The following is a 21,169-nucleotide window of genomic DNA, read 5'->3' on the forward strand; positions in this document are numbered from 1 at the left end:
AACTGTAAATCTCTGATTTCCCGCTTTGCACTTTCCAGCTGATGTTTTTCCTGCTCATGCCCCGCTGGGATTTGCTTTAGGCTTTGCCCTAATGCTTGTTTCTTATCTGCCTGGAACAGGCTGTGCTGGTGGGTGGCTTGGATCTTGGTTGACTTTCTGTACCAGAGCTTCAGTGTTATTTTCTAATCCCACATAAGACTCAAGGGGCTTGTGTCCAAAACGGTTTGTAGGCTACTCATGTCGCACTGCGCAGAGCAGAGCCAACCCTATCTGGAGATCTAGAGATAATAGTTCATTGCAGTGATTTTTCTTTTTTTCTGTGATGTTACCTTCTGCCCACAAGGTAAATAAAGAACAAATAGGGGAAAATGAGAGGAATGAGTCTACCAAGGGAAAACTGAAATCTTGAAAGGGCCTATCTTGAAGAAAATGTGTTTCCTCAAAAAGGAATTGCACGGGTAGTTAAAGGTTTAGCATTTACTGGGTCAGGAAAGATGACCAAAATAACACTTACCTTTGATACCTAATATGATGCTGAAGAGAGACCCCTGAGGAAGACCTTGTTGAACTTCCTAGGACATGCTCATGACACTTTGCGTTGGCTCTGCTCCTCTCCTGATGCTGACAGGTGGGGTTGGTAAGAACAGGGTCTTGCCTGCCTGTGGGTGTTGCTTTTGGTGTAGGTTTCTCCAGGTCTCGCTCCATTCACTAGCAGGCCGGCATGGAACCAGCCCCGTGTCCGGCAAGGTGCGGAGGAAATGGAGGATGGCAAACTTGTGTGCTTCCTACCCCAGACTGGGCTATTGGCCTGTCTGCAGTCGTAAAAAGGCTCGTCCAAGGCCATTTGGTTGCAGGAGCAGAGGTGGGGAAGAGCAGATGTTCCTCAAGTGGCTCTGCTGCTTCTCAGGGCTCAAGAGAAAAGAGCGATGTGGGGTTTTTAACAGGGCAGAGCCAGAGCTGGGCACTGCTGAAAGCTCTGCAGGAGATCCCTGAAGCAGAGCAACTCCCAGCTGTATTTCTTAAAATACCTGTCCACAATCTGCTAAGTAAAGCAAGACAGAAAAGATGATGCAGCCAGACCTGTTATCTACAGAAATTCAGTCAAGGTGCCTGTTTTCTCTGCTATGTAAGGATCAGGAAAACTGAGAGGCACGACGCCTCAGTGGCCAGGGGAAGGCCATGCAATGCACCAAGGGAAATGCAGCAGGATCTGGGCGGAACACGGTCAATATCAAACCGCAGAGCTGCAGGAGCATTCTGGGGGAAAAATGATCCTGAGTTGGCCTAAGAACTAAACGCAGGTGCTGGGGGTGGCTCTGGCTTCTAGCTGGAACCAAAGCAGGGGAGTTTCAGCTTGTGTAAATGCGTGGGCCAAGGGGCAGCTAGTGAAGTTAGGGCAAAAAGCTCCTGCAGGACCTTGTGGCTACTGCAGAGTTGCCTGGGAACTGTCGAGGGCAGACTGGTGTCTTGTGTAAATTCAGCTACGATTAACTGTACAGGCAAAGCCAAGGTCGGAGCGTCTGAACTCGGGGATAAAATCACAAGCTGCAAGAGGAGGTGCAGTACTTGGTGTTTTGTACGATGTATCGCTTGCTCCATGTAAAGCAGGAGCTCAGCCGAAGGGCTGGCGTGGCAGCTGCTTCCTTTCGGGCTGGGGACATGGGGATATTTCTCTAAGAGCCGCGTTCCCCTAGAGGGGCCTTTTTGCTCTGCCCCACTCCTGTTTCGAGCACCCGCTCTGCAGTTGTTCTAAGCTGAGCACCAGCTGCAGAAGCTGCTTGTTTCTAGCTGGCAAGTTCAGGGCAGAGGTGCAAGCAGGAGGATTTCTGCTGCGACCAGGAGAAATCGTAACCCACTTACTCTGACCTTGGCCTACGGGGTCCATTTATGCGGAGGGGGGATGATTTAAGTTTTTAGTCCCTGACTTCCTCCTCGAACTCATCATGTAGATAGAACAAGGAGAAACGGCCTCAAGCTGCACCAGGGGGAGGCTCAGGTTAGATAGTAGGAAGAATTTTTACATGGAAAGAGTAGTTGAGCACTGGAACAGGCTGCCCAGAACAGTGGAGGAGTCTCCATCCCTGGCAGCGTTCAGGAAACGTGTAGATGAGGCGCTTAGGGACATGGTTTAGCAGGCATGGTGTTGAAGGGCTTACAGTTGGACTCAATGATCTTGAAGGTCTTTTCCAACCACGATTCTATGATTCTAATGTGCAATGAAGGTACCAAGTGTTCTTTCTTTTCCTCTCCCCTGCAACAGGCATTTCTGATACTTGCTCACGGGCCTTCACCACTGAAGGTGGGCAAAGCCAGGCTTTGCAGTCATGTTTTTATTTACAAAGGCAGCCAGAGGGATGGAGATTTATCCCCATCTTAGCTTGTACATGTGTCCAAAGCCGAGGCTGTAAGCTGAAATAGCTCTTTCAGGCTATTTCGTGTCTTCTGAGCAGGATTCCCGCTCCCAGGAGGCACACCAGCATTTTGGGCGGTTCGTGCTGCCTGCAGCCCTCGCCCAGTGGGAATCAAAGCAGCTATGCTGAATTCAGTAGAATGAGACTGATTAATCCCAAATCCAGGTCCGGTTCTATTTCTGTTCCACCGGCCCCAGGCCAAGGTCTTTAAGTAAACCCAGCCAAGGACAAAAATCAGCAGAGCCTTTGCTGTGTCAGAGCTGCACCTTGGGCAAAATTATCTGTGCAGAGTCTAAGGGCAAAGGCCCTGCCCTGGCAGCCCCTCCAGCATTGAGGTGGTGGCTTGCGAGGCCCCAAAGGCCTTCGAACACCCCAGAGAGAGACCCCCAGGGGCCCTGGGCCGCGAAGGAGCCGCCAGGGCTGTTGGCCCAACGGCGCCTCAGCGCAGGTGCCCGGCTTCTCCCACTGGAAAGGGTCCTGTGGAGATGGCGGCTGTTCAACTGGTGACGCCTCAGTGTGGGTGCCTGGCTTCTCCCACAGGACAGGGCCCCATGGAGGAGGTGGCTGTTGGCCCAGCGGCGCCTCAGCGCAGGTGCCTGGCTTCTCCCACAGGACAGGGCCCCATGGAGGAGGTGGCTGTTGGCCCAGCGGCGCCTCAGCACAGGTGCCTGGCTTCTCCCACAGGACAGGGCCCCATGGAGGAGGTGGCTGTTCAGCTGGCGATGCCTCAGTGCGGGCGCCCGGCTTCTCCCACTGGAAAGGGCCCCATGGAGGAGGTGGCACCTGCCGCCGCTCGGCTCCACTGCCTGGGACCCGGGGCTCGATCGCGGTGCCCTGGCGCCCCTGCACTGAGCCGCGATAGGCGCTGCGCCAGGAGCCCCAGTGGCGGCTTCGCCCTGGTGACCCTGCGGCCCGGACTCCGGCTGCTCCTCCCGCCATGGCCACCCTGCCCGGCAGGTACTGCTGCTGCTGCTCCACCTGGCTGCGGCTGGAAGCGGCTGCCCTCATGAGGGGGAAATACATATCTACGTTCATTCACTTCCAAGGTTGGAAATTCCTCTCAAATTCTGGAGCCAAAAGGGCTTGCCATGAAAGTAACCAGTGTTTATGATTTGATTTCCTTGTTTGCTTAAGGTCTGATCCAAAGCTCTCTGGCAGTGCGAGCCTTTCCTAGCTCCAAGACCACTGGATGGGGGTCCATGGGGCGGCCGTGTGGCAGGGACCCAGTGCCACCAACAGTGGCTGTTTTGGGCTGCCCTGTTTGCTCTGGAGCCTGTGGGCCTCGGTGGCCTTAGCCCAGAACCGGTGCCAGAGCCAAGCAAGCAATCTGGGCCGCCCCCTGTCACACAATAAATGTGCTTCTCAGATCACATCAATAATCTCCACGATGGGCCCACAACGTTGTTAGAAAGATGCACACCTTGCTAACCAAATACAATGATCTGGAAAAGTTAACAAATTATAAAGCACGGGCCAGCCACCAACTATATTTATTTGTACTTTTGAGAGGGTTTGAAAAAGAGTTATATAAGAAAATGTGCTGATAGGTACAGGCCTGAGCTAAGTTCATAATATGGATGAGAAACTAATTCAGACAGAAAAAAAAAACTCAAACGAAAGTGTTGAGAAAAATGCATGAACTTGGCCTGCCCAAACATAACTTGTTTAGAATGGAATTAATCCAGAAAAAGTGCTTGTAAAAGAAATAATGCAGAATGAATGCACCAATAAATCAAATCTTTGCAATTTGCCAGAGTAAGCAATGAATAGAAAGAATGGACCTAATTCAAAGCCTATAGCCCTGCAGGGGAAGGATCTTAAAATCACCATCTAGTCAAGAACCCAGTTCATTGGGTACAGTCTGCTTATGACTTTAAATAGACATATTAAAATATTTAGACTAAAACCCAGTGTCAGTTTTGAGGAACATGGGGTTAATAATAAAGTTTCAAGGCAGGTGCTAAATCACAGCCAAACCCTATTTCTTTTTCTTTTTTGAAAGTAACCAAGGGTCATCCTTTGCTTTTCAGATGCTAGATGTCATCTCAAAGATGGAGACAATAATAACAAAACCCCACAGACATCATTGCACCTTGTAGAGCTTCTGTTCTGTGAAGATCACACCCACCTAGTTTCACTTATCCAAACAGGTCCCCTAAAACCAGCCAGAACATAGAGTTTTTATGGGGAGAGAAATCTGCAGCTTTTTCCTTTTTCCTTATGGTTTGCCAACTGAGATTTTTCTGGATAATTAAGAGATGTCACTGCTCTCTCCCTGAAATGCCCAGCATCAACTGCCCCGGGCACGGAACTGCTAGAGATGCCTTCTGGACTGTGTCGAAGAGCAGAGAAGGATGAGAGGCACCAACACGAGGTCTGCTCCACATCGCTACCTGCCGTACCCCAAGGCTGTGGCTTGGGGAGGATGTAACAGACTGGGCACCGTCTTGCCAGGACGGCCGCTCTCCTGCTTTTGGGGATCCCCACGTGCAGCACAAGCTGGGGACGGGCAGCACGTGGCAGCAAGGAAGCAGGAATGCAGCTGTGCCGACAAAACCCACAGAACTGGAGCCTTGGCTCATCCTGCTGGAAGCAGCAGAGCTCAACAGAGTGCAGCTGAAGCGCCTCCTTGGAAATTGAGCAATGAGAAAGCGGACTGCAGTATTAACAAAGCAGAGCTTTAATAATAATAAAAGTGTAAGGCCTGCATCTTAAAACAACTTCTTATAAATAGACACCATCATATTACATATATTCTTATATATTTTTAAAATGTCTTCATTACAAACATATATTTTCTGAGTTATAAAATCCCATATAAATAGCAAATTATTCTCAATATGAAGAATACGAGAATACATAAAAAACTAAGGTGGAGATCTGAGAGGAAACCTGAGCACTCACTCAAAAAAGGCAGAAAATGGAACCAAGCACAGCTGAATCTAATGAACACAGCTGAACACAGAAGTTCAGTAAATGCTGTTGTCCTATCGCACAAATCCTTCAAACTGCAGAAATGGGACAGAGCACTTTTTGGTTGCTGCACCCTGTTCAGCTCCCTAGGAAACAAACTCAGGAAAGGCTTTGGATTTTCCACTCCTTGACATTATTCCCAGAGTATTCTTCTGGTATCAAAAGAATATGACACCCGTCCTCTGGTGGACAGACACAAGGCACTTCTTACTGCAGCTTCGAGCCGGTTACCAGAAGAAGATGCTTGGACTAAGAGCAGCAGAGCAGGAAAAGGCCTCTCCTCAATGCAGACGAGTTGCAGCAAATCCTAGTGGCGTTACACACACCAGGTAGCCGGTTCTTAAATACCTCGTGACTCCCTTGCTTACCTCCCAAATAATGATATAAGCTGCAGCTTTCCAGGGTCAGCTGCGCACAGAGGCACGTGAGGAGCAATGGTGACAACTATGAGGCCACAGGGCAAGGACAAGGCAGGGCTGCCAGGGAACACCCACTTGCAGAGGCCCGTCCGTGTATTTGAACTCTGCTTTCTGAGACACTTTATTATTTTAGCACAATGTTCTTTTTTTTGGATCCTAATGAAAAATGTCAACTATTCATGGAAAAATAAACACTCTCTTCTGTCTGGTGTTTTCCAGGCGTAATGGCGTCAGTTTATGCGCCTTTTGTATGCTATTGTATAAAATATAATATTTTCTTTCGTATACTTAAGGTCATGAGCTCTGAATTACTACTAAAACATCAATCAATCATCAGGGAAATCTCATTTATGCAAACTGCAATAAGCATACAGAGGTTGAAATTTTGCTTTTCTTTACTGTGTCAACTCACTAGAGATAATGAAGTAAGAGCGATTTATTGTCTCCTGGCCCCCAGTTTAACTGGGGTTGGCAGCTGGATGAAAGAAATGATCCTGAAGCAGAGTCAAAGTTGGTGAGAGCTGAACTGGGTCACAAGTACACAGACCCCTGATGGCACTTACTTAAGATCACAAAATTCTTAGTATTTTTCAGTCCTTTCAAATTTACAAATAATATTCTTCTTTCTTCATAATACCTCATGATTTGGAGAGTTGCTCTCCTAAGGCTTTCTCTTGGTTTTGTGCTCAAAACTCCAGCAACACAATGTTGCAAAGATTGCACAAAGTTGAGGCGATGGAAGACTAGAGAGCAGAACGACACTTCCAAGGCGACTCCTCAGTCTGAGGAAAAACTCCTCATTTTTTCTGCCAGCTCCTGCCTCATTTCTACATGTTTTTTCAGGTTTTGCACTTCATGGGGCAGATTAATATCCCAGACTGACACACAGGATTGTAATTCTGAAAGAAAAAAAAAAAGTGAACACACTGAAAACAGTAACAGTGAGAAGAATTACTGTATGTCAGAGACTGCTTGCTTATCATCTGCTTCATTTTTAATTGCTCTTAAGTTGTCTCTATGAAGCAACACGACACCTATGAGGTGGGAGAGACTGCGACTTCTCCTGCGTGCGGCGACCCAGTTGCAAGAGCTTTGGCTTTTGGCTCCCAAGCCCCATTCCAAGGCACTTCCAGTGCCTCTGGGCCATGAGGTGCTGATCCCCGAGCTACAGCTAATCCTAGGTAACACCTCAGCTTTATTTTCCTGAGCAGATACACCCTAAATACTTCCAAGACTCAAACCCCACTCATATAAAACAGACAACGGAAACTTTTCCTGTGCTACTGAGAATGCCACAAAAGAGGCTCACTTCAGTTTTCACTCATGCAAACAACCCTTTCTTCAGGGAGAGGTCACATTGTTTTAATGGAGTAAGATAAACTGGGAATACTGGCATGAGTGCAGCTCACGAAATAATGCCCCAGGGCTTCTGAAACGCTGAGTGCTCTCTTAAATCCAATAAAAATACAATCAAACTCTTAAATACAATAAAAAAGCACTAGGTGTTCTTTTGACACTGCTGATGGTTTGATTCTTATTTTATCCCAATCAATCTGCTCACGTTCACCCACCACCTTTAACTTCATACTGTCAGAATCACCTTTTCAGGAGTTACAAAAAGCGGGATGGGAGAAACGCCAAGAAGGGCACTGGGCACAGTCATGTGCAACTCTCCTCAGCAATCCCCAGGAATGGAGATTCCTACCTCCCCATGCCAGTGCTCTGCCATCTTCGCTGTCAGGAAGCATTTCCTGATGTCTGACCTCAATCCCCTCTGCTGTAATAGAAACCTGCTCCTCTTTCTCCTACCCACAGGGGTAGGTAGGAGTGTTTATTCCCTCTCTATACCTGGCTTTCATTATCATGGCTTTCTTTACACTGAAGTAGTTTAATTCCTTCAGCCTTTCTTCATAGGTCACATTTCTCTCCCCTGGACTCTTCTCACCATCCAGATTAGGTCTCTGGACTGTTGCTAACAGCCTGGATCCCTGAGCTGTGTCCCAAATGGAGCAGCACCCCAAATGGAGCAGCACCCCAACGGAGCGGCGTAGTGGGCACTCAGAGCACCAGAATTAGTTCCCTTTTCACAGAGACCCTCTCGGGTCGGCGTGAGCAGCATTTGCCTCTCCCGCCGCTGCGTGACACTGTTGAGTCACATTCACCCTGCAGCCGATTCCAACCCCTTTGCTGCAGCATTGCTGTCTAAGCCAGCCCCTTCCTAATATTGGTACAACTGATTATTTCTAATTAAGTAAGTGAAAAGTCTTTTATCTGCCCTTACTGACTCTTAACTTCTTTCCTTCCAGACAATTTGTTCTATCTGTTGAGGCAATTCTGAACTGTTGCACTGTCCCGGTGCGCTTGAGGCTGAGCGCTGCCTGCAGGTTTGGAAAGCATCCCCGCTCCTCCCTCAGCCACCGCACTAATGGAAACACTGCGTGCTCCTGGCCCAGCAGACACCCCTCTGGGAATCTGTGATAAATGTCTGATACATTCAGACAATGATAATTACTCTCCAAATACAGTTTTCCAGCTAATTATTCACCCTGCAAGGAGTAGCTCCATTTGGTCCATTTCTGCAGTTTACGCAGAATCCAGAAACGTAACAGGCAACAACAACAACAACAAAAATAATGGTGTTTCAGTAAAATTATGTCAAATGATGATCATCAACTCTCCAAGCATATCTTTGTAGATATCCAAACACAATGCTGTCTACTCCTTCAATAATACAAATTAATAAACCACATTCACGTACCTTTGTGTGATTTGTTGTCTTCAGTGTCACTTTTATAGCAGTACCCCAAAACAAGCACCACATTCTTGAGAGTCCCTTTTTTAAAGAAATGAAATGTGGAATTTTAATTTTAACAAGAACTTTGTAATTTAGGGTCACTAGAGTATAATTATATGGTGCCACTGACAGGACAGAAAATAAGAGTTCAGGAAACTGGACCCAATCTTCGTGATCAGTGACCATGGGAAAAGAAAAAGAACAGTCATGAAGAACAGTCAGTTCAAGCCTCCAATTTCATGGGGGTGTTTATGGGAGTTCAAAGGCTTAACCAGTGGGTGAGCCTGCCAAGCTGGCCAGCCTGCCCAGCAGGTCTGGGCACAGGCCACGTGCAGGGCTGGCTAAGCCACAGGGCCAGGCTGCAAATGAAGGCCCAATGCACCACAAAAATGAGGGGACCGTGGAGTAGAATGTGCCACTTTGGTAACAACAAAACAAACCCCAAATATGCTGCAGGCTAATTAAAAGTATTCTGCATTAATGACTACATGTAATAGGGAAGGAGAGTTAGCAGGGAAATAGAAAAAGAGATGGATCATAGTAAGGTACTCACTGAATAATGTAAAAAATAATATAAAAAAGAAGTAATAGGAAGACAAGGGTGATGTGATCACAGAGGGATAAGTTTTATGGGCCAGCATTTCAAAATTGACTTCCTCTTTGTTCCCAATAAGCTACGTTTATCCATTGTGTGAGTTGCATGGAAGCTGCTACACTGGCTTCCCAAATAACAAACCCCATCCCAACAATGACATGAATTTTACAAATAACAGGAATTCCAGATGCACAGGCAGTGCAGAACGTATGATGTTTCCTATCCAGTCCAGGGTCCTTCCTTCCTATTTTCACTTGTAAAATGAATCACAGCTTTACACGAGTCATTCTCTAACTGTGAGACTCTCATGTCTATTATGTGCCAATGTATTAGGTGAGAGAATTAGAAAAAGACTGAAATACTTAAAACAAAAATATTTCCCTCTAGGCTCTTTCCTTTCATACCAGCAATGTTTTACTGTTGATCAATAGCTCATCAGCCTGGAACCCATTTTTAGTGACTCTACAAAATCCTCAGTAGAAGTGAAGTCTGTGAATTTAGGAAAAAGCCCATCACCTTATAATAATAATAACTGCCAGAAAAAAAAAAAAAAACTAATCAAAAGAAAAAAGTGCATGTCAAAACTGCATTTATCTTACTTGCCATTCTTGAGATTTACAGACCTACCTGTAGGTATATTGTGTGATGCAAACACAGCTGTTTTTTTGTCATAAACGATTAACTTTTCCTTCTGTTAAATTTTGATTAAAAATGGTATGTTGATTGGAAAAAAAGAATTTGAGACTCAAGACTTTTAAAGTCTTTTTAAAGTTATACTTCAAGACTTTTTCAAGTTATACTACCCCATACAATATACTTTTTTCTATCAATGACAATAACACGATAGAAATCTTGTTTTCATAGAAAACACTCTTCACAAAATGCTAAAATAAAACAGTCCCTTTATGGAATGATGTAGCCATCTGGACCAGGAGGACCAAAAATGCTGAGAGTGAATGTGGACTCTAAGGCTGGCACCATTAACAGCTGGGGACTGAACAGACTCTACAAACGTGCTGCCACAGGCAAAGGCAGCTCAGAGGACACTGGAGTTTCTTCCACTCATACAACACGTGTAGGATTATGAGCTGACTGTACTCTATGGATACTGGTGGTGCAAAAAGAGAGAAAAAAACAGTCTAGGATTAAATTCCTAATGGCAATGAGAAAGCAATCTCAGCCTGCAGCTGCTCAAGCTGCTGGCAGGATCATCAGTGTGTTTCTGGGTCCACAGCAGCAGCTTCAGAGTCTTCTTGACAGAAAGCTCACTTCAATCACACTGACATGGGACCTCCAGAAAGAAAGGCCACGAAGTTTTTATTTAAAACACAGTGTAAGGTCTTGGCATCCTGTATGATGTACATATTTTGAAAGTATCCACCAAAATATCCACTGCAGGAGAATGAACCTTGGAGTTCATACGGCCTATATGAGTCCTGGGAGAGATAAGAACAGCCAAGTATCACCCCATACTCATCTACGCTCCTGGGGCTCTTTGCAAATATCACCAAAACTCCACAACTGCTTTTTGCCAACAAGCAGTACTGTTTGCTCAAAACCACTGGCCATCGTGGCAGGGACAGCACCTCTGTACAAGCCTGTACCCTGAGTCCAGGAGTGTCACCTTTCCCCTGCTTTGCTGTGCCCTGTGTGTGACCCAAACCCAGAAGAACCATGGGGATGGGAGAAGAAAACCACAGAATAAGCACATAAAAAAGAATGACTAAAAACTAACAAGCTCTCCAGAGAGAGAAGACAGAAGCATAAAACTTAAAGAAGGAGAAAGAACACAGGTAGAGACAAACGAGTAAGAACAGTATCAGACAGAAGGTGGTGACAACTCAACTGGAGCGTGCCAGAAAGGGCGCAGCAAGGGCAGGAGGGCTCCCAAGCTCAGCAGTGCCAGTCAGGGCAGAGCTGCGCTTTTATCTGGGCACAGATAGGACAGGCTGCTGGGATTAACTAGCAGCAGAGCACCTGATGTTGACTGACGATGACAACAGATGCACAGAATGAATGAACAGAAGAGGGAAAAGCTAATCCCTTTCCGGAACACCGTGCCAAACAGGAGCTTGGCACTGATTTGGAAGCACTGGTCGCCTGAGGGATTTACTTACCTAGCTGGGCTGTTAGCATGACGCGAATAGAATCACAGAAGTTGTCTATAACTCGCACGGGCAGACGTGTTGACAAATCAAGCAGCAGGATATGTCCTCCCCCGGTCCCTATCCACAACGCAGTATTTTTTTGCAGGCAAATTGTCTTCACTCTTCCAGAATAAGCCACTTTATGTTTTGATTCTTTATTTAGTTTTGTCACTTCCTCCCTAAGAATATGGAGAGAATGTGAATTATTTTTTCTTGGTTTCTATTCCATACACTCTGTTGCATAACTGTTAAGATGACTCCCTTACAACTAGTCTTTTAAATGAGCATTTGTCAATACAAGCTATAAAAATCTCGTGCTAAACAACTGACTTGCTTTAAATAAACTGGGATGAAAACTACTGCAGTTTTAACAGCCAGCAAAAAGTTGGTCTGCTTCAACAGACCTTTAAATAGGAGGCTGATACGCCTCCCTATTCTCTCCTGAGCTATGGGTGAATAAACTCACTGCAAAAGGGGAGGTACATGACTACAACTGCTCCTAACATCACCATGAAAATGAAATGACATTGCAGAAGGAGAGAGGAAAAAATGAAAATGTAAATCCCTGTGAAATTCTGATGTCCTACTAAATCAGTGCACTGGAGAGAGAAGGCATTCTTCATAAGGGGATGAAGAAATTAAGTGGAAACATGAAGAAGGCAAGTGGAAACATAAGCATTAATGCCTGATCACATCAGGTAAGGACAACGTAAGACTTCATAGTTTTGCAACAGAGTTAAATGAATCCTCTAGAAATCATAGGCAAATTGTGAAGTATAATAAAGATCTCAAAACTGAGGTTCTGCATTGAATTTTCCAAAGTTCTGGGCCAGAACAGAGGAAAGAAATTCCACATTTACCCAAAGAAGTGGTTTCAGCAACAACCTGCAGGGTGAGGTACTATTCTAGAGAAACAACCTGTTATTCAGCTTTATATATACAGAAGATATATATCATATCTTCTATGGAATATGAAGTACTTACTTAAGAAAATGCGCACAGTCAATTAGTTCACAAAGTTTTTCTGTCTTCCTGTCCCAAATTTCCACAAAATGGCTGTTTTTCTTTGCCAAATATATGGATTTGTCCACTGCTATGGAAATAATATTTGCATCACTGTAAGCGTTATGACAGAACCTAGGAGAGAGAAGAGCTCCCGTTAGGCACCCAGAAAATTTTCCAAGCGGAAAGCTTTCCTGCAACTGCTTCAGAATGATTGAGCCTTAAAACCAACGCGGGCTGGGTTACAACTCAAAGAGTTTGCTGTAATCCTCCTGCATTTTGATACAACTTCTTAGAGCAAGGACACCCAGGACCGCAAAGGGTCACTCAGTACAAAGATGACCCAGCCTAAAAGGCAACAGTGAGATTTAGTTCACCTTGCTCTGCCCTTGGGTTCACTTCCGATCCTCCTCTGCCTATGAATTTGTCTCATGCCAGGCACATACCAAAATTTGACTGCCCTGTAATTTCATTGCTTTACTACACTCCTTCTTCAACTCACATTGCAGAAGAGCTCCCAGGCTCAGATTCTTCCTGTGACAAATTTTCGTTTTGCCATCCACCTGTATTTTACTTAAAGCTTTAGCCCTTGCTTTATATTAACATCGTTATTTTCTGAAGCATATTCATCTCCTGGAATAATGATCCCTGTCAGCATAAAATCAAACAGTGTAGCCCCTATTTAGGAAAGCTCCCCTCACTTCAGTGGGGGTCGTGTCCACATGAGAATTGCAGCAAATAACAGTTTTAGCCTCATAACTTGGTATTTTCTTTCCTACTTTCTGAAGAGAGAGAGGTCAGCAATTTATGTACACAGGACAAAGATACAAATGCTTTTCATAAAGAAGCTGGTAAAGACAAATGCATGTATACAGCTCTCAGGGACTGGGGATTGGGCAAATGTAATCCAGGGGGAAAAAGTGGCTCAGTAGCATTTATACATTTCCTGAACATATCCTGACTTCACGAGTCTTATATATAGTAAAATACATATTTTTTGTTAGAATACTTTAATGAATAAAAGCAATCAATATTTTAAATATTGTTTAGTTTTCTGAGTATATTATGAAAGGAAAAAAATAAAAACAAGGAATTCCAAAGAAAAAGCTGTAGAACAAAACAGTACATCAAAGCACTGTTAGAAATCTTTAATAAAAACAACCCAGAAGCCAAACGACAGCATTTAAAAAAAACTCACAGTTGACTTGTCTTTGTTTCAATGAGTTTTTGCACGGAGAAATCACTCGATAAGGATATGATCTTTGTTCCACAGCCTCCCCAGATGATATTTTTTTCAGCTGAGTGTGAAGATTCACTTAAGCACATCAGTGGTGTGCTAACATTCCCTATGGTTAGTATCTTCAGAGGTGCAGCACCCTTACACTGCAAGGAGAAACATAGAGAAACAGGGAGTGTGCACATGTGCAAAGCAGGAGTTGTTACAACCTACAGAGTTATTTACCTGGCCAGACTTTCTGAACCATTATGGTCTCTTTGCAGAACATCAGTGACTGAAAAGGCACCACACTCTCATCACAGATACCCAAAGAAAGCAGTGGTCTATCAAGAAGCTAAATATTCTCCTTAATTACTAATTATGTCCTCTTCTAGTCAGGCTGCTCTGCCCTTCAAAGACCTATGATGAGAGACAATTTTCCCCATTTACCTCTGCAGGTTAAAGCAGATACTGCAAGATGTGCAGCACCACTAAGAATACAACTAAAGCTGATCTTTCGTTTTAGAGAAGCAATTAAAAATTGCATGAAATAAAGTTAAAGTTACAATTAGTAGCTGCTTTACATATTACCAATAATATTTTATAGGACAGACAGTAAAGAACAAGTCTACCTTTACTGCTCTGTCCTCAAAAACTGCCAGTTTGCCATCAGCTGTACCCACCAGAAAGAAATTCTTCTGTTTGCTGAAATAAAAATAAAATAGTGAATTCAGGAAATCCCTGAATCGGGTAAGAAAAATTTAAATCAGTAGCATCTAGCATTTCCAGAGCTTCCTTGAATGCTAAAAGCAAATACAACCACTCAAGGTCAGGAATGCAGTCTCTGTTATGCTGGGTGCAAGAGTATGTTGGGCAAAACACGCATCTGTCTGAACAATACGGCTATCATTCTGTGAATATCACTGTTTAATCACATTTTCATAACCCAAATATTAAAAAAATTATTTATACCTTTGCTTTGAAAGAGAATTACAGTATAAGCAGGTGATAGAATCAGACATTTTCTGCAGACGATGCCTTCTTGCTTCATCTTCCGTGTTAACTGCCCACAGAGAACCAGACTGGGTTCCAGCTACGATCCAGTTTTCTTTTTCAGGAGGAAGGGTCACCAAGACCAAGCTTAAAATTTTACTATCTGCAATATCCTGAGTCAGGAAAAACAAAAAAACAAACAAACAAAAACTGGTTATGTTTTCTGTAAGCCTAAATATTACTAAATTGTTCATAATTAAAATGAGGCACAATTTTCCAAGATGAAAAGAAGACACAAAGTCTAACTTCTCCATTAAGAAATCTAATTTCCAAGCAGCATAAATATCTTCAACTAAGCCAGTTATCCTCTCAGCGCTAGGAAGAACTCCTCAGAGAGTACAGGAGATAAATCCCTGTGCTGAATATTGAAAAAGACATATTCTCCTCATATGTGCTAATGAAGTTTTGAAACCCATCAGAGAATCAAACAAAAGGAACTATATTGCAAGATAAATTCAGTTTAACTCAAAACAATAGGAGTACTGGTCTAATAATTCCTTTGTCTTGTTTTTTTATCATTTAGTTTTAGAAAATTAAGCTATATAATTTATAAAAAAGGTTTCAATTCAAAAACATCATGGTCAACAGATGACAGATAACTTAGTTGTTGTGAGTGCTACAGTCAGCTGTTATGGAAATAGTTATTTAAACAACTTTGGTGGTGAGTCACACTCAGTTTTGGCAGACATGTCACAGCGCATCTAGCCTGGGTAAAACATCTTCTCTTTTCTGATGGTCCAAGACTTGGAAGTTCAAAAAGCAAATACAGAGAGCTGGAGGGTACCACTTGCAGTGGCAAAAGGAGGGGGCATCCATGGGGAAAGAGGATCTGTAAGAGAGGAGCTGGATTGCCTGGTGAGGGAGTGACACAGAGAGTTTTATAACTACTCCTCCATGTTCCACCTCCACAAAAATAGCTTCGATGTGAGTGGAAGACAGGAACCTAGGAGTGGAAAGACTGCATTATGAGAAAATTCAGCCTGGATGGCAGGAAGAGAGGAAAAAAAGACTATTTTTGTTTCATTTCATGGATACAGGGATGACTCACTTATGAGCTATATTTTTGCTATCAAATATCTCTCAAAGCTGGGCTTTTCAGAGGAACTCCTGGAGTTCAAAGCAATTAATTCTTCTCAATTTTGGATAGAAAAGAAACAGGATAAATGAAACCTTCCCACATACCTCACAAGTATGCCCATCTGTATTTAGGTTAACAAATGAAAGTTGTGCTTTTTCTGTGTTCCCATTGCCTATCCAGACTCCTGCCTTCTTGCAGCTTTGGCTGGCAGCGACCATGCACTCTGCCGTGGAGGTGCTGGGAATTGAGATGTATCTCATCAAACAGATCAGCTCTGCGGAATTCAGAATCTCATAAACCTGCAAAGAAAGGCACAGCGTGACCAGTGGAACGACAAGGGGCTGTGCAGGGGAAAATCAAGAACGAGCAAGGGGTAACAACATTTTATGGAACCTGTACACTGTATCCCAGCAGGTTTGCTCATTTCTACCCCACCATCAATGATCAGTCATGATGTACTGAGCAGCCTTACCTTGAGTCTTCATTTTTTTAATTAAAATCTCAGGAAGTCAATGGCCTGTTTGAAAATGTCATCTAATTCACAGACCAAAGGGGTATGTGACAACAGACAGCAGGTTTCAGATCCACCACTGTTCACCCTTTCCTATGCATGGGGCAGGGCAGGCTAGCTGCACTGGTACTGTAACAGAATCCTTTCTGCCTAACTCTAAAACATCATGTAACTTAAATCCTGTTCACTCTTACCCCTTACAGTAAGGCAGGGAAAATGAACTGGCTACAAATAAAAGCTTTGCAGATTAGAACAGAACTTTACCCTGGATGGCAAGAGCAGGCAATATTGCACAAAAGGAGAATGAAAAAAAACACTGCACTTCTTAACTTGAATGGGCCATTTCCTTTTAGAAAACATGGTAACTTCGTGGTATCATCTAGCACAAAAACACATATCATAAATACACTAAATAATACCTGGGAAGATGTTGGTCGTTCCTGAGGGTTTTCTTTCAAACACTTTCTAATTAAATTTTCTACTTCAGGCCAGGGGGCACACCCATATTCTCTGACAGGATCTAAAATATAAAATTAGATAATACCTTAAGCAGCTGTCACTGTGACATTTCAGTTCAGTTCTGAACCACAGTTTTGAATAACTTTTTTCCTATTATAAGATTTTATCTAACTTCTTACAAAGCTGCTATGAGAAATATCATACCCTTAGGTAAAATATCATCATGAACAGCTCAGAATTGCTCATCTTCCCTTAGTGAAAAATGGGAGTCACAGAGCAAGAGTCTTTTAAATAAATAGGAGTTACACCAAATGGATTCTGCAGACTATCCCTTTGCTTTGGATGGTATCAGATAAGCATGAGCAGTGACTTGATTAATGCTGACCATTCAAGACTTTCAGAAAACTTGGTTCTTAGTCTTTTAAATTCCTGTGTTCCTATGGCACTGTTTTGAAAAATTACTCTTCCGTGTTTGGTCAGAGTAATGTAATATGTAATATTGATGATTTTTCAGTGTAACTTAAAGCAATTTAGATAAGAAACTCCATATAATATTTATGAGATTTTGAAGTTAAATTCACTCTCACTGCTTTGAATATGTATCTTCTTGCTGTAAATGCTGACATCTCTGTGACCAAGTTTAGTCATTAATAACACAGACCTTTTGCTTTGTTTTTGGTTCATCACAATGTATAGCAGATATTCCAGTCTCAAATTAGACAGAGGTAACATTAAAGAAGGCTGAAGAAAACCTGCAATTGAGCATATCCTGCTCAAGAAATAACAGGCACTTGTGAGCTCAGCTAGCCTTTTATGTGTTGGAAATAGATAAAAAATGAGCATGCACACAGATGGAGCTGTAGTATCTCCAGAGACTGATACTGCCCATTATTTCAGAGAGCTCATAATACAGCAAACAGAAAAATGGACCTGTCATTGGTACAGTCATCACTACAGGATTAAAGAATACTTGATAAGCATACCCGTATATGAGCAATAAATATGAATACCATGCATTAAGCCATTTATCTATTCATCTTCTACATCTCTAACAAAAATACTGAGCTACATAGTCCAGTGGAGTACACAAGGTCCAGCTTCCTAGCCTGTCTAGTCCTACTTCTAAAACCCAACAACTACATATTGCAAAGCAGATGGACAATGAGCAATGTGGTGTAGCTCAGCAGGGAATTCACACTCTTGACACTCAACAGGGAACTCCTACTTCAGTCCTTCAGGAGAGAAGGCTCTTTAAAGTCACTGGCAACAAATAGTTCCATGAAGTGTTTCTTAAAAGCATTTTTTTCTGAGATGTATAAGAGAATAGCTACTGAACTGGCTGTATCTTACTCTATGATATGCGTCTAGTTCACAGGTGGTATTAGAAGACATACCCAGAAACACCCATTTGAGCCAGGTATAGAGGAAGACCCTGTGTATGAAACCCCTATTTCTTTATAAAATGAACAAACTATATTCCTTGAACCTACATGAAATTATACCAAGCATGATGTTGAACAGTTACCTATTTCTCACTTTTTGAGGACTGCATGAAATTAGGAGAAGCTTCTAAAAGCTGCTATTATTTAGCCTCTTCCACTACAAGAGAGCGCATTTTTGAAGTAAGGCAGGGCAAATTTCCATGTTAAAACTCGAAGAAACAAGGCATACCTGGTAACTTTCCCTGTATTGCTAACTCATCAAATTCATTGGGAAACTTCATGCCTTCCATTATTCTCCCTCCTCCTGTTAAAATGTCATACAGAAGTAATCCGAATGAATAAATATCAGCTTGCTGATTGTAAATAACATTTCCTCTGGCAACCTCCGGTGCTCGAAATCCTGCAAATAAATCATTTATTAATAGTTATGATTCATACCAAGTTGAAGCCATCTTTTACCCTTTTAGAAGTAAAAACTTATTGATGAAAATGTCATAGGAAGTAATCAAAAAGGGTGCACTATTTCTGGGCTGGCAATAGTTTGTATGTGGCAGATTACCAAAAACACCAGCCATCAGTCTAAAGGAGAGGGACAGCTAAATGGTGCAGTTAAAAATGAACTGCACCATTACATCCAAGAACAATTTATTTATTTAGGGCACTTTTTCTAGTTGTTGCAGTGTTCAGAGTTTTAACATGGGTGCTATTGTGTTCCCCTTTAAAATCAGTGAATAGTGCCAGGATTCACTGTTTCTGTTTTATATCAAGATGCAAACACAAATGATTTTAGCAGTATCATATCACAATAAGAGTACTAAAACAAGATTAAAAATATCAAGATTAGTGCATTTAATTTATTTTGTTCTCTTCTTAAAGCTTCAGTATACTGTTCAATTCATATAAAAGGAGCAAAAGCATAACTAGGAGGAAAGGTCAAAAGGGTCTGAATCTGCCATCACAACTTGCAGTGATTCTCACTGTGGTGTAGATTGAACTTTAATCACTTTCTTTCTTAACAGAATTCAAATACAAAAGCTTTCTTTTTTTTTTTTTTTTTTTTTTTGGGCCAATGCAATGTAAACTGAAGCAGTTTTTCCATACCTGGGGTGCCTTCGGAGGTTTTTATTCCCATTCGGCAACAGTACTGTGCAATGCCGTAGTCAGCAATTTTGGCAATGACAGCTGAATTGGGATATAGTGTAAAGAGCAACACGTTGTGAGGCTTTAAATCACGGTAAATGATCATTGCTGAATGCAGGTACCTGTTAATCAGAAAAGTGCACGCTGAAAACATTCATAATTCAGGGCTGAGTATCTAACACACACATTCTATATTATTCACACAACAGCAAATCATTCTTGCAAATGTTAAGCACTGTGTAAACAAAATGTCAGACACCCACAGGTATGGCTTGTTTGGATAATTACTGGATAATGACTTATTTTGCTTTATCAGTTGTTCTGATATACTACTGACTGGCACATGAGCATCACAGAATTTTAGTTCTGAACTTCATCTGCTGCGCCACTGGCTGTTTGAAAATGAATCTCAGAAGTTTAAGCTACATTTGTCCCAGGATCCTTTCAGGTTTTGTGTTTTTATTGTTGCATTTCCGTCACTCCTAAGGTGATTAAAAGGACTTTAGAAATGCTCCAAATTAATTACTTTAATATTTTGGTGAGGAGTCAACAGCCACATAGCAAGTTCCAAACATAGTTCACCCATTTCTCCATTTCTACAAGCCTCACTACAAAAAACAGGTGACAAAAGTCCATTCTGAATCATAAACAGAAATCAACAACAGCAAGACAGGTATCTGACTGAGCCAGGGAACATCCTACCTGAAATGTCAGAAATGACAAGCTTTCCCATTTTAGTATATCCTGTTGGCAGCCATATCCTGCTATTACAGCAACGTAAAATTTGCATTTACCTTAAACCATCAGCTACATGTAGAGCTATCCTGTGCTGAAGTGTTCTAGTTAAACTCGCGTTGTCTTGTTGAAGCAAACGATCAAGAGATCCCTTAAGGGCTAATTCCATCACCAGCATCCGGGGACGGATTGCAGCAGCCAGCAAAGACACTAAACTGGGGTGATGGAGGTGACAAAGCACTGCAAGCTCCTGTAAATGGTAAAATCAAGTGAAAGAGTGCAAGGGGCAAAACTTATGCAGTTCTGAGGTGAACTCTGAGAAGGAATGCACTGTACTTTAGCATTTTAAGCTCCTCATTAAGGTTGGTATTCCAAGAGCAGCAGTAGTAGGACAACGTTTCTCACCTGCCTTAGGAGCCTGAGGGATGTATGCTTATTGAAAATCTTCACAGCTACCTCTTCTCCACCGTAAGATGCACGGTACACAGATCCAAACCCACCGTCACCTGTTCAAAGATGAAAGTGAAAATAGTATTTAAAACAAAGGGCCATCAACCATTTCTCAAAAATAGCTGAAAAGGCCCAGTTTTAAAATGTGTGGACCAGCTACTGTGTTAAGAGTAGTAATCTAAGTATATAAAAAGTGTCTTTGAATAGCATGGTAAAATATACTAGAGAAATTTCTAAAATGTTTTCCATGTATTGCAGAACTGATTTCCATAGTGATTTTTTTTTTCACATTAGGTTTTTGTAAAAGAAACTATAGAATCATATTTACCCAAGAGAAATTCAGGAGCTTTGTCAAATTCCAGCTCATCATTGTTCAACATGATATTTCTAGGCAGATCAGCCAGTATGAGATCAGGAGCAATCTGAGCTATTGGAATGGTATGTCGTGGCTCATCTGGATTTACTAAGAGGTCACCTAAGAAAAATGAGACATTGAAAAAAAAGCATTATCACTACTCAGAAGTAGTGCGCTGAAAGATAAATGGATTTCTAGGAGCGCATATGATGAATGTACCTAAACTGAGCCTTGTGTATAGACACACATATGTCTATATGTATACATGTGATGGAATACTAATTAAGTATCCCATTCAACTTGTAGACTATCTTACATCTTTAAATAATTAAGGTCCTGTGTACAATCAAATGTGATCAGCAGTTGTTGTTATGTGATAATGCCAAACT

General features: G+C 42.5%; 1 protein-coding gene across 1 annotated transcript in view; it reads right to left on the bottom strand.

The window, feature by feature from the left end:
• Positions 1-6,533: 6,533 nt before the first annotated feature.
• LRRK2 (leucine rich repeat kinase 2) overlaps positions 6,534-21,169 on the bottom strand; it is a 60,580-nt gene continuing 45,944 nt past the window's right edge. The window contains exons 38-51 of the mRNA XM_088533217.1: positions 20,754-20,900; positions 20,381-20,481; positions 20,035-20,225; positions 19,202-19,362; positions 18,330-18,500; positions 16,619-16,719; positions 15,793-15,987; positions 14,530-14,723; positions 14,190-14,262; positions 13,540-13,724; positions 12,324-12,476; positions 11,310-11,518; positions 8,562-8,636; positions 6,534-6,702 (exon numbers count right to left, since the gene is read on the bottom strand). Coding sequence (XP_088389343.1) covers positions 6,581-6,702; positions 8,562-8,636; positions 11,310-11,518; positions 12,324-12,476; positions 13,540-13,724; positions 14,190-14,262; positions 14,530-14,723; positions 15,793-15,987; positions 16,619-16,719; positions 18,330-18,500; positions 19,202-19,362; positions 20,035-20,225; positions 20,381-20,481; positions 20,754-20,900 — 2,078 coding nt within the window. The 3' untranslated portion in view covers positions 6,534-6,580. The remainder of the gene's footprint in view (positions 6,703-8,561; positions 8,637-11,309; positions 11,519-12,323; positions 12,477-13,539; positions 13,725-14,189; positions 14,263-14,529; positions 14,724-15,792; positions 15,988-16,618; positions 16,720-18,329; positions 18,501-19,201; positions 19,363-20,034; positions 20,226-20,380; positions 20,482-20,753; positions 20,901-21,169) is intronic.

The sequence above is a fragment of the Tinamus guttatus genome, unplaced genomic scaffold, assembly GCF_059628265.1.
Source record: "Tinamus guttatus ecotype Peru unplaced genomic scaffold, ASM5962826v1 Tinamus_guttatus_pri_ptg000489l, whole genome shotgun sequence".
NCBI lineage: Eukaryota > Metazoa > Chordata > Aves > Tinamiformes > Tinamidae > Tinamus > Tinamus guttatus.